Here is a 20,578-nt window from a genome sequence, read left to right on the forward strand (position 1 = left end):
TTTTTTGGAATAGCCTAAAGATTTATGGAGAGAACTGAAAGAGTCATTCTTTGAATTAGGAGGAAAGATTAGAGATAAATTACATTTAATTATCATTTTGATTATTTAAATATTTTTTTAAATTCATCTTTAATATTATATTTGGTTTCATTTTGGTCACCCATAGTTAAAAAATTAATAATGATATTGACGTGTCATCATAAATTAATGTCATTTCATCATTAAAAAAGATGTCATATAATCAATTATGTTAATTTTTAACAGTAGATTATCAAAATAAAATTAAAACGTAAATTTAGTAATGATTTTAAAAAATTAATTGAGTGACTAAAACAAAATAAAAATGATATTGAGTGACTAAATACGTACTTGGATATTGGACCAAGGGTATCGATACCCTTGTTCAAATTTTATTAATTTATTATTTGATTTTTAGTGATTATTATAACTATTTGAGTGTCGTTAATATTTTAAAATCATTTATAATATGATTTTTAACAACTTGATTAAAGTTTTCATAACCAAGTTAAATTCACTCAGATACAATCTTGGTTTTTTTTTTACAATCATTCAGATACAATCTTATTATAATATCAAAATGTGACATTTTATGTTTGACCGAACGCCTAGTACATAGAGATATTATGCATTTGTCAAGGGTTGCAATACCCTTGACTTTTATGTCGGGATCGTTTACAGGAATAAACAAATATATCATTTGGTAAACTATTCGTCTAATGTTTATTTATATATGTTTGTTAAATTAAATAAATGAGTATGAATAAAATATTTTATGTTTTTAATAATAACAAAACACAAACATGTGTGTATATGTTCACAAACAAGCTCATTATGAGCTCGTTATCGACTCCTCATGAACAAACTTGTTTACCCAGTCTCCTTTTTTTTACATTTAATATTTGTAAAGGTATGGATTAAATTAAACACATGGTAAAAATTAAAAATTAAATTATGAATTTTAAGGAGTTTAAACACTAGTGGTGTAAATTTAACTGAACATATAAACTAACACTAAATGAACTCTAAACAAGCACTAAATGAACTCTAAACGAACACTAAACAAGCACTAAACGAACACTGAATGAACGCTAAAAGAATATGTTCGTGAACATATAAACAACACGTTAACGAATACTAAACGAACATGTTGACAAACAATAAATAAACGATCACAAACACAATATTAAAAATTTAAACAACACAAATCGAATATAAAACATTTAAAATAAATAAATAAACATGAAGATAATCTTGTTCGTTTAAAAAATGAATTCATTTACACCCTAGGCTCATTCACTTGAAATTGGAGACAAATCGTTTCTTCGATGGTGAGTCCATTTCCTTCCAGCTGTTGCCGGATCACTATGGTAGGAGAACCATTTTCCCTTTTTTTTTCCCATTAAATAAATCACAGAGATACCGTTAGGAAGCTATTAAAAAAAGGGAGAGGTCGGTCGAGTTCGTTTGTTATATTATGTGGGGATTAGTTATAAACGCCACGTTTTAACTTCAACTTTCCATTCCATTCCATTCAATTTCCTCTCCTTACTTTTCCATTGCTAAAAATCCCCTCGATTCTCCCTCGCTTTCCTCAAACCAAATCTCTCCCTTTTCTCTCTGTTTTACTCTCTCATGTCTTACAAAGCAAAACCTTCACTTTCTCATGTTTTGTTCATAAACTTGTTCAAAAAGTTGCATGTTTTTAACTGTGAATTTCTCTTCTTTTTTTAGCATTCTTCTGTGTTAAAGGAAACCCAGGATCATAAATTTGCAATGGCTGACTCACCAAATCGGAAACTGGGTCAAGCACCTTGACCAACATCTCTTCTTCTTTGTTTCCGCCTTCATTATCATCTTATGATGGTAAAAGGAGAACGGGTACTGACTCGGTACCCGATTCCCAGAGTGAAAAGCGTCCGAGGGATAGTAGCACCAAGCACCCGGTATATCGGGGGGTCCGAATGCGGGCGTGGGGCAAATGGGTGTCCGAAATCCGTGAGCCCCGGAAGAAGAGCCGGATCTGGTTAGCACTTTCTCGACTCCCGAGATGGCGGCACGTGCACCGACGTCGCGGCATTGAGCATCAAGGCAATTCGGCGATCCTAAACTTCCCTGAACTCGCCGAGTCGTTACCGCGACCGGCTTCCAACTCCCCCCGCGACGTCCAAGCAGCTGCCGTTAAGCTGCCTCAATGGAGTTGTTAAGCAATATTACATCATCGTCGTCTATAATATCGTCGGCTTCGCATCGTCATCGTCATTGAACACGGATAACGTGTCGACACCGGAGGAGCTGAGTCAGATAGTGGAACTACCGAGTTTAGGGACGAGTTACGAATCAGTGGAGATAGGGACTGATTTTGTGTACCCGATTGACGGATGGCTACTGAATCCCAATAGCATGCCTTGGTATTACGAAGAAAATAATGGGTATTTTGGGATGATATTTCTATGCAAACTCTAATCACAAATGTGTTTGGTCCTTTACCATGGAATCATTAATGGATAATCTTAGAAATTAGTGTGTTTTTATCAAATTGTCCTTTTACAAATTTTTAATAGTTTAATTATTATAAAATAATGTTTGTTTAAAATAATTTATAATAACTAGATAAATATTATTTACAGACACAACTACTTCAATTCATATTTTTTAAATACTTTTTTTATCATTAAAATAAGTCGATTGGTTATTTTACATTTAATTTACATTCGAAAAGGAAAATACCTTGCTTGGCTACCAAGAATTATGCTATAGATTTGGTGTTTGGTCCATATGGCAAATTTTACGTCTTTGACCTTTTTGGTATGCATTTGTTTTGCTTGATTGGTCATAGAAAAAATTAGTAAGGCAAAAAGAATTTACAAAGCTTGTAGAAGAATTTATCCTTTTTTTCTTTTTCATTTTTTGAATAAAATAAAGGAAAAGGTCAAAGACAGTGGTTTATTTTTTAAAATATTTATATCTATATATAATTGATACACTTTTTAATTTCATTTTTTAGAAATTTAATGATTCATTTTATCTCATGTTGGAGCAATTAAAGCTGATATGTTTTCGTATTTGGAGTCTTTTCGGTTTTCAAGACTTTAATCCAATTATTAAAAGGCTGAGGTTAGTGGCTTTAGTTTCGTTTTGGCCATCTAACTTTTTTTTTTAAATCATCACTAACGTTACGTTTTAGTTTTATTTTGGTCACCCATCGTTAAAATATTAACAATGATGTTGATGTGTCACCATAAGATAATATCATATCATTATTGAAAGAAAAATAAAAAAATATTACGTCAATAATTTATTAATTTTTAATGGCTGGTGACAAAAATAAAACAAAAATGTACATTAGTGATGATTTTGAAAAAAAATCGTTAGATGACCAAAACGGAATCAAGGTAATAATTGGTGATTAAATACATTGTTTATCCTTTCTTTTATTTACTGACTAACTGAGATTATCATTAATGAATGTATACCCTGATTTCCCTGAACAAAATCCTTAATTATCACTGTTTTTTGATCAAAATCTTATTGCAGTCATGTAATACCGAACTGCCATTAATTAAGTAAACTGATAAAATTAATGTATCTATTGTCGATAATCACTGTTCAGATTAACTGGATGAATAAGGCAAATTAATTGTACCTACTATTAATGTCGAATATTTGTAATAAAATAAAGATGCAGAGAAATTAGGGTTTTGATTTTCCCTAGCAATAACTCATGCTTGAATTCTTACTTAGATCGTTGACCTTTGGTTTATAAAATGAATAATTTGGGAATTGCAATTAATTTCAAGTATTTAATTAGTTTTATTATTTTTATCTGCATATCCAAACACATAGAAAACAAAATGATTGTTAATATATAAAGTATTGATAATTTTTTAATAGTACGTGATGATTATACTGTATTATCTGTTTAGAATTTTTTATATCTTATAAATACAATTACTCGAATCTAGAATATTAAAAAAATAATTTTTCATTTTATCATTAAAACTACTTAATGAGTTTAAATACTAGTAAATTTTAACTCCAAATATCAATTATTCAATTTTAATAATAGTTAAATTTGAATCATATAAATGAGTAAAAGAGTATTTTGGGGCACATATTTCGACATTTCATTTAATGAAGTTAGTGGTTTTGGATTAGTAATATAAAATCAAAATTATTTTTTTGTGGGGTTTTTTTGTTCTTAATTATTATATTGCTTTTTCTCTTTTCTCAAATCACGAAACAGGTTTTGGGATGCATTACAAGACAAAATATGAAAACTATCTCTCTTTTAATTATCATCTTTCATTCTTAATTATTGTCTTTTTAAAGAGATTGTATGTTGTCTGGTTTGGAAAAGTCTCAAATCGTTAGGTGAAGTGGGATTATTGACACTTGAAAATAAGCCATCATCCTTTCCAGCTTTGTATTAGAAATCAAAGTAAAACAAATATTACCAAGTGATTTAAAATCTTAATTCAATTAACTCGTACCATTTCTTTTAAAAGAGAAGAAAAATATAAAATTTAAATTTTATTGATGAAAAAATGAAATTGTAACGGTCGTAAGTGGTTTATCCATTCTAATTTAGATAGAGAGCCCGGGAAACGCTCACGTGTGACGTCTTGGTATACGGTTAAAATAAAGTGTTATCGGTATTATTATTATTTTAAATAATAAAACAATAAAAAACGACCGAAAACATCATTATTTTGACCAGTTATAATTACCTATATAGGTAAACATGGTAAAAAAAATGGGTCAAAAAAAGATGTTTTAAGTAGCGCTTTATCGAAAACATCATTTTTTGACCAATTTTTTTTACTGTATTTACCTATGTAGGTAATTATAATCGGTCAAAATAATGATGTTTTCGATATTTTTTTTACCGATTTTATTATTTAAAATAATAACAAAATTCGTAACGTCTTATTTTAATCGTATACTAAGGCGTCGCACCACATAATTGCCCAGAGAATCCACCAGATGGTTTTGTGAGGAGAATAGAGAGAGGCGTGCTAAGAATATTATGAACAGTAAAAAGCAAAGAGAGAGTCTGAGAGAAGGAACATATCCATTCCTTCAATCATTTACCGTGACTTATATATTGATATTTAGTGTTTTTATTAGGGTTAGAATCATGATTGTTATTATGATTGTTATTTGTAAGTTCACAAATTGAATAGACTTTGTCATCATATAGTAATTTTGGTGATATGAGATTGATATCGATCAGATTAAGGGATAACAATTGATAAAAGGATATGAACATTTAGAGGCTCCTATAAGGAGGGATAGATCGAGGGGTAGGTGAGGGTAATTGTCCTCCTGAAAAATTAAAATTATCATATATTTTAGATTTTTTTATATGTATTTTCTATTGAAAATGTTTTTTTCTTATAATTTTATAAGTCCATATCTTCTTAAAATTTAAAAAATTTATCTCCTAACATAAAATTTTACGCCCATCCCTACTTGAGAACTCTAGAGATTATAAAACTCTGAAGACTTTGATAACCAAAAAATAGGCTGTGGAAGTATTATTTGTGAAAGAGATTAAAAAGGTAGAAACAATTTCAATTTATATAATGATCTCTTTTATTTGATTTCATTAAAAATAACTAGCAATGCTAATATATTTCAAAACAATTAATTTACTAACAAAAAAATAACGATAGTATATCCTTTAATTGATAGTTATAGACAATTCATTTATCGGACTCTTCATGGATATTATTATCATTTAATTTAATGAAATTTGATGATGAAAATTTTAAAATATTTGTATATTAATTTTCATATGTCGACTAAATTTTCATTTTGTTACTATTATTATTGTAAAAATTGTGTTCTAAAAAATCAATGAGCGGTATATATATATATATATATATATATATATTGCAGTTATCTTTATACAATTTGTTAGTTGATTAATTCAGATTTGATAATTATACAAATTTATTATGACGACGATTCTTTAAATTTATTCTACTCACGACACTCCAATTAGGATTTAAATGTTGTTTAAAATATTTAATGTTCTATTTTTTAATAGTCCAACCTTATTACAATATATTATTTGTTCAGAATTTTCTTAACCAATTGACGAGGCACACATTTTACAGACATAATTACTCGAACCCAAAACTTCTAAGAAGAATGACATTCTCTTAACTACTGAAGTCACTTAATAGATTCTTAATATTCTGAAATAATACTAACTACTATGGGTAGTAGTTTATAATTTCTAATTAAATAAGAAGATTGTCAATACTTTAGGGGATGCTACAAAGTATTGGAGTTTTGGATTAAGTTTAAAACTAGGTAGCTGATAGTCCATTTCAATGTGTATATATAATATTCTCTAGCCAAGAAGTAGCACGGAATTTTATAGATTTAGACCCATTAGCCTAACAAAGTATTCGTTCCAAACCAAGGAAAAAGGAAAGTATGCATATGTGGTTCACCAAGAGTAAAGGGACATAAAAACTACTGTATGCCTTCAATTTAGTCACTTCGATTGAGCACATTGGATACTAAATTTATGGTCACACTTGTACCTTTGAATTATTGCTTTCATCTTAATTCTTTGAGAAGTAGAGATGCGATGTGATGTGATAATATATACGGGTATATTTGTTTTCGAATAATATAAGGGGAATATAATAATAATATATGTTTAGAATTTTTTTAATTAATTGACAATACACAAATCATGCATATGCATCTGCTCGAACCCAATAACTCTAGGAAGAACAACATTTTATTTTACCACTAAGATCACTTGATAGGTTTTTATGTGTATATTTTAATCCTATAAATTAAAGTTTTTAAAAGTTTATATTTTAATCATTAAATAAAGTTTATACGATGACATTAACCATAATACATCATAAAATTAAATTAAAATTCCAAACATAGAATTTAAATTAAATCGGTATTTGAATTTAGGACGAAATATAATACGGGTGAAGTATCATTTTCTTTCCTAAGTAGAAAGAATTGTGTCTTGAAGCAAAATTGGATGCAAAAATTATTCAATTAGGGAACACTATCATGGTTAAAATAATGTTTATTGATCAGTATTCTTACACATTTGTTAATAAAACACATTTAGTATATTTACTAAAAAAAATATTTGAGGGAGAATTTTTTTAAAAAGTTCTTATTTCGATCACTATAAAATTTTCGATTTAATTATTATCAGGGATTAATGTTATTAAAGACAAGTGCATTAATACTTTAATAGTATTTAAATGAGTTTCTTTTTGATTGTTTTGATCATGAATTATTAAATTTACTAAAGATTGTATTTAATCACTTCATTATTACATATATTAATGAGACAACGTAGTACATTATGGTTATATCGTATTCGTCTCCTGAATTATAATAATTTTTTTTTGTAAAAGGATACTTTGTATTATAAAAATAACAAAATAACCACCCTAAGAACCTCATTAAAAAACTTCCATGATCCTATTCGGAAGAAAAAGAGTGCACCTTAGGGTGAAACAGAACAAATTGCCGACCGGTGCATACAACCTCATTGGACATCATAGCATGGGACATACCTCAGCCTTACATCTTTAAAAACTAAACAACCATTAAGGACAGACACCAACTTTGAATTATAACAATTATTAATATCTAAGTTCTCTAGAATTTCAAATTCGATCAAACTATTAAATCTTTCAATCTTGTAAATACTGTTGTTGATAAATGTAAATGATAAATTCAAAGGAGTAGAACTTGATATCAAGACTTGACAACATTAAAGTTGAAATTCTTGCTACAATCCAACGATTGAAAGTTCGAATTTTCATTTACATATTGGACCGTTGAATTGTTATAAGAGGTCACTTTTTTTAATTGGAAAATATTATAGTTTGTCATCGTATTAGGGCTTTCAATGAAAATATCATAATCTTTCTCAGTTATCTATAATGCGTATATATAAATGGTTGTTCTTTGTTCTCATATGTAATGTGGTAAGGGGAGGTAAGATAGTAGGTTGTCCCCAACACTAGGTTGAGAACAGCTTCCGTAGAAGACCTCCAAAATTATAAAATACCTTCCATGAGACTCGATCCCACGAATTCAAGGTAAAAAACCTTGTGCTCTACCAACTGAGCTGGATTATCATTTCTATAATGCATATATATACTCTATAGATATAACTACTAAAACATAAACTTTTATGAAAAAATAACAGTAAATTAACTATTCATAAAGTAAGTTGAATCATTAGCATTCGGCTTGAACCCCGAGGGCCAAAAACAAGATGACACCTAGGAAGTTTTACTTTTGGGTTATGGCCCAAGTTTACAAATACCTTCCCTCTTTTCAATAAATCCACATCAATTGAAGGGATTTCCTCTAAAGATTGATTAAAATGTATTTTTTAAGTTGATTTTTTATTACAAAATTTACATCATTATAAATTCAATGATAATAATTATAATTACGGTTTTATATTAAAATTTTATTCAAATTTTTGGACATATTTTTAATATTTTTCTTATATAATCATTGTATGATATCAAGTTAATATTTTTGTGTGTAAAAGTTATAAAAAAATGTTCTAGTTATATGTTTAGTTTACACTTAAGGTTGTAAACTTTTGTTATAGTTTTAGATATTTTATTTTTTTAATAAAACTAGTCATTTCTATTAATTTTTTAAAAACATTTTATTGATTTTAAAAGAAATATTAATTATATATTATTAAAACTCATCACTCATATTGAATTTCAATAATGAAAATTGACACTGTGTGTGGCTAATCTAATTGAACAATGAACATCAATCATGATTACCGATTTGTACTTTTAGCAAAAAAGGAAATATATCTTTGGAGCTATATTAAAGGGAAACTGTTGCTTCCATCCAAAAGTTTGATTAAGCATAAGCCTTCTTTAATCATAGCATTTTGATTTGAACCATCAACCAATTCAATGCCTCCATTTATAAACTAGTTATTAGCTATTTTCTGGAACATTTTGATATTTTCATTTTTTTCTATTTTATGAATGAAAATGGATTTTAATTAGACACTGAATTCAGTTTAACGCCTTCTAACTTAAACATGAAGAATGAAGGTCACGTGGTGTAATTAATCAAAGTTTGATGATACAACGGCAGCACGGGGAGGCCGATACACCGCCGGGGACCGTGCACCGAGGATGTGACTGTCACTGTCCAAAACTGACCCAAATATCGATCAAGGGAGGTGCTGGCGTTGAAAGGTGAAGAAAACTGACCAATCAACAGTGACTGTCGGCTATTGCCAATCAATGTTCTAAATTACGATCCTAATTGTATGAAATCTTTAATCGTATTAAATAATGTGGGACGTTATATAGATGATATTATTATTAATTATTGAAAATATTAAAATTGAGAAGAAGAAAAAAAAACTATAAATGTTAAAATGACAATCCTGTCACCATTGCTGCAATTTCTTGGTTGCAGGCTGGTCCCGTTTTCCAAAAGGGTCCAAACTTTATCGACGGTCCTCTTCAAGAGTAACATGTTTTGATTTCGACTACTTTGGTTTTTGGTTTTCCTTTTTTGGGCTTCAAAGATTGAAACAAATTTGAGACATAATGGAAAGCCCTCAATATTTATCTCTTTTCTCAATTGTATCCTAGTTTTCTTTCATAATATATTTTATAACATATATAAATTTTAAATAGCCTGAGATGATTACAAGTAGTATATATTCATAACTTTATTAACCAATTAATAACGTCACATGTTGCAGACGCAACTGTCCGAACCCAAAATCTCTAGGAAGAACAACATTCCCTTTAACCACTGAAATATACGTAATAACGCAGTAATTTGATTATTGTAATTTTTAAACGCGTTAGTAAAAAAATCTAACATTTATTATTTTTATTTTTATTTTAATTATATTTTCACATTTTATAATATATATAATTGAAGCATGAAGGTGTGAACAATATATTCTATTGACCAGTGCAGCAATTTGATTCAATTAAACTGTCCAAAATTAAGCCCAATAATGGATTAGCAATCAGTATCAAACAAAAGGGCAAGGCATAGCAGGAGGGATCATTAGATTTGTATAAAATATTTCTATTTAAATCAATTTGATTTGAATCAATCCAATAGATGGTAGATGAATTTAGTATATTAAAGTACCCAATAATCAAAGGCTAACTGTCGAAATATAAAAACTTGTTATGAGAATAAATTAAGTTTTAAATAGGATTCATGATTATAATATATGAAAAAATGATATCAATTATAACATAGTAGCACAAATATTTAAAAATGATAAAATATATATTTAAAGTTATTAAATGATCAATTTAATTAAATATATACATATTAAATAAAAATATGATTTGATATGTTGAGGAAAATTTAAGAATTTATTTTATTCACATCTATTTTTTTGTTTACAAAGGGAAAGAACGAAACAAGTTATTGCTAAGTAAAGTTCCTGGGGAATCAAAAATAACAATATCTTCATCAAGAGTGCAGCCCATTTTCGAGAGGACATCGGCACAGAAATTTCCTTCACAAAAGGTATGTTGAAACCTTAGGATCCAATTCCGAGCTTTAAGATCCCGGATATCTTCAAGGATTGATCCAAGGGGATGGTTGTGGGTGTCGCCAGACATTAAGTTGGAGTACAGCTTGAGCATCCACGTCGCATTTGATGTAGCTGTAGCCGTACTTCCAAGCAATAGATAACCCAAGCCTTATGGCAAAGAGCTCCGCTGCCACACTTGAACAAACGCCTAGATGTCTGTAAATTTCATAATCCAATCTCCATATTCACTACGAAGGAGACCGCCCGCTCCAGCTATACCCGGATTGCCTTGACTAGCTCCATCGGTGTTCCTTTACTCTACCAACCGAAGGGGGGCGCCACATCACTAGCTTGGGAACATTCGAAACACCCCCCGGGGGGGGGGGTTTGCTGTGGACTTGTAGCTGCTCATTTCTAAGCAAGATCACACTGCGCCAAACACCAAATTCATCATAGATATGGTCCTCAGGTCCAAAAATCCTCTTACAACGCTCGATATAAAGTTTCCATATAATACAAGCAAAAAGGATGACCTCTTCTTGAGAATTTTTAGAAACATCCAGGTTCTCATTAATCCAAACACGCGGCTCTTGTGACCAAAAGCTACTCCGCCTCGCTCCCTCAATACAACGATTCCATATTTTACAAGCAACAACACAGTCTCTTAAAATGTGAATCAAGCTTTCACGAGACACCCACAAGCTTTGCAGCCAGCAGTATTAGAAATACCCCAAGAAGCCAGTCGAGCGTTGGTAATCTATCACGCCAAGCTAACCAAACAAAGAACTTCCATTTGGGGATGATCGGCAATTTCCAAATCCATGAGAAATCAACATCCGGATTGCCATGGTTATCAATGTTGAGAGCAAAGTAAGCCGAATGAGTAGTAACTTACCATTTGCCGTGTGTTTCCAAACAAATTTATCTTGCATGATAATGAAATTGGGGAGGGGATAACCTATACTTTCAGTCGTGATATCCATGGGGAGAACGGCAAAGATTTTGGTAAGATCCCAGCTGTTATCCGAATTGAAGAAGTCGCAAACTTTTGCATTTGTATCAGCAAACTGAGGCCGAGCAGCAGTATTCTGGAAAAGGGGTTTGCCAAGCCAGTTATCCATCCAGAATAAAGTCTCCTGCCCATTACCTATGCGTTTAATCAAACCTGTTCCCAGACCTCGAAGGCCAAAGATTATGCTTCTCCAAGAATGAGACCACGATGAGGTCGGCCGCGAAAGATCCATAGCAAAAGAAATTGGATCACCCCGGACGCCTTAGAGGCCTCTGAGAGCACGCACCCACAAGCTGTCCGGTTGGGTTAGAATCTCCATGCTGTTTTTTTGGAGAAGAACAGCATTATGAGTTTCCATTGTACGAAACTCAAGCCGCCGAAACGTTTTGGTTTGCAAACTTCCTCCCATGCAACCAAGTGAGGGGCACGTTTCTCAGCCCTACTCCCTCATAAGAACCCTCGGTTCACTTTATCAATTTCATTCACAATACTACTCGGCAACTTAGAAGTCATCATGATGTAGGTTGGTACAGCAGAGGTAACCGAACTTATAAGAATAGTTCTTCCCATAGCTGAAAGAGAGCTAGCTTTCCAACTATATAACCTTAACTTGTCTTTGTCAACAATTTCACAGTAGACTGATTTTGAAACACGACTATGGATCAAAGACACGCCAAGATACTTACCCAACTCCGAGGTAGCGCTCATATTCACAATTTGACCGAATCTTCGATCACTTCCCGATCTAGAGGATGGGGAAATAAAGAATTTAGATTTTTCAAAACTCACTTTTGCACCAGAAGCATCGTAAAATTTATCAAGAATATCCTTAAACACATTAGTATGATGAACACTAGCTCTCCCGAATAAGAACAAATCATCCGCGAAGAAGAGATGAGAAATATAAGGACCATTCCATCCAGGTTTGATTGGTTTCCACAAGCTTTTATCCACAGCATCTTGAATTAAATAACCAAGTCTCTCCATACATAAGACAAACAAGTATGGAGAGATAGGGTCGCCTTGACGTAAACCCCCGGGAAGGACTAAAAAAATCCATCTTTTTACCATTCCAAAGTACAGACAGTTTGGAGTTTCGAACACAAAATAGGAGGAGATTAATCCACTTCTGAGGAAAACCACACCGAGTAAGAGTATCGTCAAGGAAATCCCAACGAATTTGGTCATAAGCTTTTTCAAGATCGATCTATCCAAAAAAATGCTATAGAAGATTTTGCATCCGTGTTTGAGAATTTCATTGTTACTTGGAACTTGGAAGCACTGATGTTCTTCTTTCCATAGAAAATAAAAAATTCAAACTAAAATTTTCGGTTTCTGTTTGACTCCCATGGCGTCCTCTAGAGTGAGTAATTGAGTATGAGAAAGGTCCATGCATTTGTTGGTTTTTCATCTATTTTCTCCCCTGCATGTTGATTTTTCAGATATTGCCCATTTTTATTGGTAAAGTATTCTCTATAGACAGTCCATATGAAGGCATGCAAGGGGTGACATTGCTATGGTCTGAAGTCTGAACCTCTAGTACTTTTGCAAAATCTCTAGGGACTTATCATGTGCTTTTGCATCTCATTGTTGCTCTAAACTATCCATCAGTAAAGATAGCATCGACATTTCCTTTTACGGATTTGATAGTAATTGAAGGTAATTTTTTTTTTTTTTGGACCAGATTTATTTGAAGTTGTAGATCGAAGAGCAAAGCTAGTTGCTAGTGAACTTTCGGAGGAGCAATCTGATTCTCAGTCACAAGGTAGGTTATTTGCGTGCAGAAATCAATGTGAAAAATGTGGTTCGGTGTCTTTTGTACTTGAAATTTCCCGGTCATGATTATATCCACTATCCAGTGAGTGATAGTCCAATTTAAATACCAAATCTATGAAAGCTTGTGTCTATTATGGTATATTATGTCTTCGTAGCCATTCAAGTGATCATCTTATATGACTGTGTGCTTAGTAAGATACAATCAATATAAAGATATTCCTTTTAATATCATCTCGACATAAAACACTATTTAACAATCTTTAATAGCAATATTTGTTAACAAAGTATGCACCAATATATTTATTGTCTCTGAAGTTACAATTTGGCTTCTCATAACAATAATATGCGGTATCTTTAATGTCTCCTTTTTCCTTTTTTCAAAAATTAGATTGCAACTCTTCTTTGAAAACTTGATGCATGAGGAATCGAACTTGAATTTTATTTCTCGAGTTGACAAAGTTAGATATGTCAACCTTAATAGTAACTATACTTTGATAATTTTTTTGAATTGAAATATTAAAATCCAATAACTAAAAACTAGAATATCCGCTTGAATTATGAATAGATAAATAAAATCATAATTTGATTAAAATTATACATTTTAGAGTCCTATTGTCATAACACAACTTTCTTCTTTTCCAATTTCTAAATTACAATATCTGCTGCTTCTCTCTCCCTCCCCCATATCCGTGTCTCTATCTCATACTGTAGCTCACTCTCAGAGACATATACCAGCACACACAGACACATATATCTTCCCTATTTTAATTGTAAAGCTTCTAGTGTGCAAGGTTCTTCAGCAGAAAAGACAAAGCCAAGACAAAGTTATTACAAATATGCAGCCTTGAATTACCATTATGCATATATTTCAAGTAAATATGTTCATATAGACAACTTTAATTAAACGATCTTCCCTTGTTTTCAGGCACAAAAAGGACTTTCAACAATAAAATATATGATAACCGTCGTTTTGCTATCAAAATAATTCCTGGCTTCGTAATAAATAAAAATATAGTATAGAGAAGTATGGTCGATCCACAGGGACTGTGGTATTTCTGATTTAATAAAACTCTTTCTTGATTTTAGAAAAAGATAGAATTCCAGATGAAGTTAAAAAGATATATTAAAATAAATAAATAAATAAAATAATAATATAATAATAAATAGTAATAGTAATAAATATAAAGGGGATTTTTTTAAGTTGTGGTTAAAATAAAAAATAAATAAAAGAAAAAATAATTAAATAAACAAATTAAAGAGATTAAGATAAAGAGAAACTTATTGTGAAAGCAGCCTCAGACTTCAGCTTCGCCTCAAATTCCTCAGATCATTGAAACAAATTTTTACTTTAAGATTCACGTAAGCTTACAAGAGCAATTCTTCGCTGCCAACTTGGATTGTGTCGTTTCAACAACAACTGATTCCGATCTTAGTTTCCTCTTAGCAAACAATTTTGCTAAATGTGTTATCGGGAAGTTGAATATGCTTCAATAAGCAAATCATTCTTCAAACATTAACCATAACAATATCCGTACCAATGTCGAAATAGTTTTGATTTGAAAAGTAAGCTTTAGAAAACAGAGAGAAAATCCGAAGCGATTTAAGTACCTTACAATTCTCACGTTTGGAATTGAGCCTTCGCTTTAATCTTCGGCTTGAAAGAAAATTAGCTAAGCATAACCAAAGTCATGCTTAGCATAATAGAAAAGTATGCGAAAAATAGAGAGAAAGCTAGAGACAAAAAGAAGATTTTATTCTCAAATGAGAGAGATCTGTTTCTAGGCTCACCCTTAGAGGGTATTTATAGCCTTCAAAATCCTAAAAACAAGCTAAAACATCTTAAATCCTAATTAAAACACTTAAAACTATTTAAACTAAAATACCTAAAAAATAATATATTCTAAATCCTAATTAAAATACTAAAACCTATTTAAACTAAATACAAAGATAAAATAAAAATAATATCCTAAAACTTAATTAAAATACTAAAAACCTATTTAAACTAAAATACAAAGATAAAATATAATGTTTAAAATATTATCCTAAATTTGAGTTTAATCCAAATCCGAATTCCAGCCAGCTTTGATTCTGAAAATAAAAAATCTGCAGAATTATGTCCTTTTTGTGCAATTTCCATAATCTTACGTCATGTACAGAAAATGAATTAAAATGAACAAATAAGCCACAAAAATTAATGATTAAGAGTAATTTAAAAGTAAAATATTAACTAAATTAAGCACTTATCAAATTCCCCCTCACTTATTCAATGCTTGTCCTCAAGCATTCTTCAATTAACATATCAAAATCATAAGTTGTCATCTTCAATTTCAATTTATTCCTCAAACTTCCAATCAAATTAAGTCCATGACATTTGCCGAATTCAAGTTACAATCAAGCAAAGACATAACCAAGAAAATTTAAAGTAGGCAAGATATCTCAATTAATTGCCAACTTCAATGAAACATGACTCAATACCTCACAAAGATTCACACATATCCGCTCAAAGTGTTTGGGGTAAATGGAACCGCTCAAACCGAAACTAACCAAAATATTACCATAGGCTTGGAATCCAATCAAGTCTCCACCACGAAAAATGAACATAATACAATAATCAAGGGGTCTTTAAACAAGGTGTAACGGGGCTTAGGTTAGGGTAGGGAAAGGCCGAAAAGAAAGATTTAAAATACCGAAACAAGAGATCAAAATAATTAAGAACAATCCACAAATTAACATGAAGTGCAATGAAGAACAAAACAAGGAAAAAGAATAGATGAAAGACAATTGAAGCGATCGATTTTTTTCCTTCCTTTTTTTCGAACAAAGGGTCTTTTTTTGCTGTTCGATACAGTGAACAACTTTTTTTTTTGGGAACAACAATGATACAAGATCTCAAGTCTCGGTAAGGGTGTGAAAATAGAGGAAAAAAAAGGCTTCGAGTTTAATTATGAGGTGTAAAAACAAAGAAAGGGAAATAGGCTCAAATGTGGTTCACTAGTGGATATATAAATGGGTAGGTTTTTTTTGGGAAAAGTGGGTTTATCCTAGGTGCCCCTATCACATTAAAACATTACGTTCAACATGTAGTCTCGATATGCATTGTGATTATAAGTTCTAGAATATCCTAGTTAGTTCGGCACACACAAGTCAAACAATGAGCAAGAAAGAAAATGTATGCTCGTTAGGCTCAAATCTCACAAGAAAAGTTTATATGCATTGAGTCAAGTTCATCTCTATTGACAAAAGCATGAAATATCAATACTCAACAAAAAATTCACTAGCTATATCAATCATCAATCATGCAAATTAAATTCGATAAAAAACATGGTCATAATCCAAAAGGAAGCAAGAGTATAAAGCGAAATTCAAGACTAGCAACCAACGATTACAATATATCAACATCAGAATAACTCAATTTCAAACGATTAAACAAGTCAAGAAAAATTTGACACATTCTTATCATTCCCTTTTCACTTATTCCGTTTTTTCCTAAAACGTATATCAAATTTAAAAACAAAGAGAGGAAAAAAAAGAACATTCCCCAATCTAGTGGCGATCACGGCCACGTCGAGACGAGCTATTGTAGAGTAGACTGTCCGATGATGCACTGTTCTGTTCGAACTTTTCTCCACATTTCGAACCAAATATGTTTTTTTTCCTGCACTGCATTGTTTGATTATGTTGTGTATTTTTCTGTACTGTTCGAACCAAATCAGTTTTTTCTGCACTGTTCTGTTCGAATTTTTCTGCACAGTTCAAACCAAGTCAGTTTTTATGCACTATTTTTTTTCGTTAAATATTCGATCGGAATTCAGATCTGTTCAGAAAAATAAAATTAATCAAAATAAAATAAATAGAATAGAATAAAGTTCGCTAAAAAAATAAAACAAAAATTAAAAAATAAAAACAAAAATATAACGAAATGGGTTTCCTCCCATCAAGCGCTTTTGTTTAACGTCGTTAGCTCGACGACCTGATTTTTCAAAGCGTGGGTTCCTCTAAATTGATTTCTTCGATTAGACCAACCGGAGTATTTTCATAATATGACTTCAATCATTGACCATTAACTTTAAATCGTACTCCTGAGTTATCTTCAATTTCAACAGCACTGTGAGGAAATACTTGAGTAACTGTAAACGGTCCGAGCCATTTTGATTTGAGTTTTCCTGCAAAAAGTTTAAATTTGGAATTAAATAAAAAAACCTTTTGACCGACAAAAAAAGTTTTAAAAGAAATTCTACTATCATGAAATTCTTTTGTTTTTTCTTTAAATATCCGATCATTATCATAGCCATTTCTTCGGATTTCCTCAAGTTCTTGAATGTGTAATTTCCGAGGTTCACCAATTGCGTCCATGTTACATTGTTTAACGACCCAATAAGCTCGATGTTCTAACTCGATCGGTAAATGGCATGGTTTACCGAAAACAAGCCGGTATGGTAACATCCCAATGGGACCTTTATAAGCAGTTTGATATGCCCAAAGTGCATCGGTTAATTTTAAACTCCAATCCTTTCGGTCCGGTTTAACAATTTTATCAAGAATTGTTTTAATTTCTCGATTTGATACTTCTGTCTGTCCATTTGTTTGTGGATGGTAAGCAGTAGCAATTCTTTGAGTTACTCCAAATTTCTTCATTAGCGACTCGATTACTCGGTTGATGAAATGTGTTCCTCTGTCGCTTATTATAGCCCGTGGCGTGCCAAACCTAGAAAAAATATTTTTCAAAAAATTAACTGTAGTTTTAGCATCATTATTCCGAGTGACTTTAGCTTCCACCCATTTAGAAACATAATCCACAACTAAAATAATATAAGTATTTCCAAATAACGAAGTAAAAGGACACATATAGTCGATTCCCCAAACATCAAAAATTTCACAAACTTGTATAGAATTAAGCGGCATTTCATTCCTACTGCTTAAATTACCTGTATGTTGACATCTTTCACAAGTTTTACAAAATAGATAAGAATCCCGAAAGATGTTAGGCCAATAGAAACCGCATTCAAGAATTTTATGAGCTGTACGTTTTGACCCAAAATGACCACCGCAAGAGTAAGAATGACAAAATTGTAAAATTGAGTTTACCTCACTTTCGACAATACATCGTCGAATTACCTGATCTGAGCAGTGCTTCCATAGATAAGGATTGTCCCAAATATAGTATCGGGATTCTCGCTTAATTCGATTGATTTCAGCTCTTGTCAAATCTAATGGTAACTTACCTGTGACCAAATAATTAACCATGTCTGCAAACCATGGAGTTATGCTTTGCGCCACCATCAGTTTTTCTTCAGGAAATTCTTCTTTAAGTGGTGGTTCAGATGTGGAAAAGAGAATTCGACTCAAGTGATCTTCTACCAGATTTTCGCATCCCTTTTTGTCTTTAATTTCCAAGTTAAATTCCTGTAAAAGCATGATCCATCGGATAAGCCTTGGTATTGCTTCCTTTTTGCTCATCAAATACCTTATAGCTGCATGATCAGAGAAAACAGTAATTTTAGTACCAAGCAAATAAGATCTAAATTTTTCTAAAGAAAAAATTATAGCAAAAAGTTCTTTTTCCGTTGTCGAATAATTTTTCTGAGCCGAGTCCAAAGTTCGGACGCGTAGGCTATGACATGTGGCTATTTCCCTATTTTTTGGCCGAGAACGACTCTAACGCTAGTGTCCAATGCGGCACATATAAGTTCAAATGGATGATTCCAATCTGACGGCTGAACAATTGGAGCTAAAATAAGCTTTTCCTTTAATGAATCAAAAGACTCTTTGCATTTTGAATTAAAGTCAAAGTCTTGATCCTTTTGAAGTAGATTGCATAAAGGTTGTACTATCTTCGAAAAGTCCTTAATAAACCTGCGGTAAAATCCTGCATGGCCAAGAAAATAACGAATTTTCCTCATAGTTGTAGGGTAAGGAAGTGAGCGTATAACATCTGTTTTAGCTTTATCAATTGCAATCCCTTTTGAGAAAACAATATGACCTAAAATTAACCCTTTATCAACCATAAAATGACATTTTTCATAATTCAAAACAAGGTTATATTCTAAGCATCTTTTAAGCACATTAGTTAAATTATTAAGACATTCATTAAAAGAGTTACCATAAACCGTGAAGTCATCCATAAAGACTTTGATGCCCTTCTCCACATAGTCGGAAAATATACTTAGCATGTATCTTTGGAAGATGGCTGGTGCGTTACAAAGACCAAAGGGTATTCGTCTATATGCAAATGTACCGAATGGACAAGTAAAAGTCATTTTTTCTTGATCCTCTAGCGCTATTGGGATTTGGAAAAAACAATCAAGACAACAATAATGAGTTTTCCCAGCTAATCTTTCAATCATTTGATCTATAAAAGGAAGAGGAAAATCATCTTTTCGAGTAAGAGAGTTCAACTTCCTATAATCAATACAAACTCGCCATCCATTTTGAACTCTTGTTGGTACTAATTCCCCTTCTTGATTATCGACCACTGTGACTCCCGTTTTCTTAGGAACCACATGAATCGGACTTACCCAATTACTATCCGAAATTAGATAGATTACGTCATCGTCAATGAGTTTATGAATTTCTTTCTTTACTATTTCCATCATCAGTGGATTTAATCGACGTTGTCCTTCACGTGATGGCTTTGCTCCTTCGACTTTGATCTTATGCATGCAAGTCGAGGGACTTAATCCTTTAATGTCGGCAATGGTCCATCCTATGGCTTTTTTGTGAGAGCGCAATATCGCTACCAAAGCTTCCTCTTCTCCTTTGGATAATTTACTTGAGATGATCACTGGTAAAGTTTCATTTTCGCCCAAAAATACATATTTCAAATGCTCTGGTAATTGCTTCAATTCTACATCAGGTGCCTGCAAAACAGAAGGTAAAATTTTAGTTTTAGAGGAATATAAAGATAAATTAGAATTGATTGAATTAATATTTTCAAACTCCCTTTCTTCATCTTCGTGGCAAAGTTCAGGATCCTTAAAAATATCATAAGAAAAATTAGATTCAATATATTCATCAATTAAGGATCTATAATATCAACAAAATTAATTCTTTTAACATGATCAGGGCATTTCATTGCTTTGTAAACATCAAATTCAACGATCTCACCATCAAATTCCATTGTTAGTATACCACTTCTAACATCGATCTTTGTATGTGCTGTGCTTAGGAAGGGTCGGCCTAAGAGTACCTCGGAATAAGAATCTGAC

General features: G+C 31.6%; 1 protein-coding gene and 2 pseudogenes across 1 annotated transcript; 2 read left to right on the plus strand and 1 right to left on the minus strand.

Annotated features, from left to right (window-relative positions):
* The first annotated feature begins 1,811 nt into the window (after positions 1-1,811).
* Positions 1,812-2,522, plus strand: LOC120198754 (annotated as a pseudogene).
* A 9,323-nt stretch (positions 2,523-11,845) lies between these two features.
* On the minus strand, positions 11,846-12,584 carry LOC120198755. The gene is made up of 2 exons (XM_039200037.1): positions 12,066-12,584; positions 11,846-11,917 (listed from the first exon to the last, which is right to left on the minus strand). The coding sequence occupies exons 1-2, from the start codon at positions 12,582-12,584 to the stop codon at positions 11,846-11,848; spliced, it is 591 nt and encodes a 196-aa protein (XP_039055968.1).
* A 361-nt stretch (positions 12,585-12,945) lies between these two features.
* Positions 12,946-20,578, plus strand: part of LOC120198756 — a 28,397-nt pseudogene continuing 20,764 nt past the window's right edge.

The sequence above is a fragment of the Hibiscus syriacus genome, unplaced genomic scaffold, assembly GCF_006381635.1.
Source record: "Hibiscus syriacus cultivar Baekdansim isolate YM2019G1 unplaced genomic scaffold, ASM638163v2 tig00004796_pilon, whole genome shotgun sequence".
NCBI classification, from domain to species: domain Eukaryota; kingdom Viridiplantae; phylum Streptophyta; class Magnoliopsida; order Malvales; family Malvaceae; genus Hibiscus; species Hibiscus syriacus.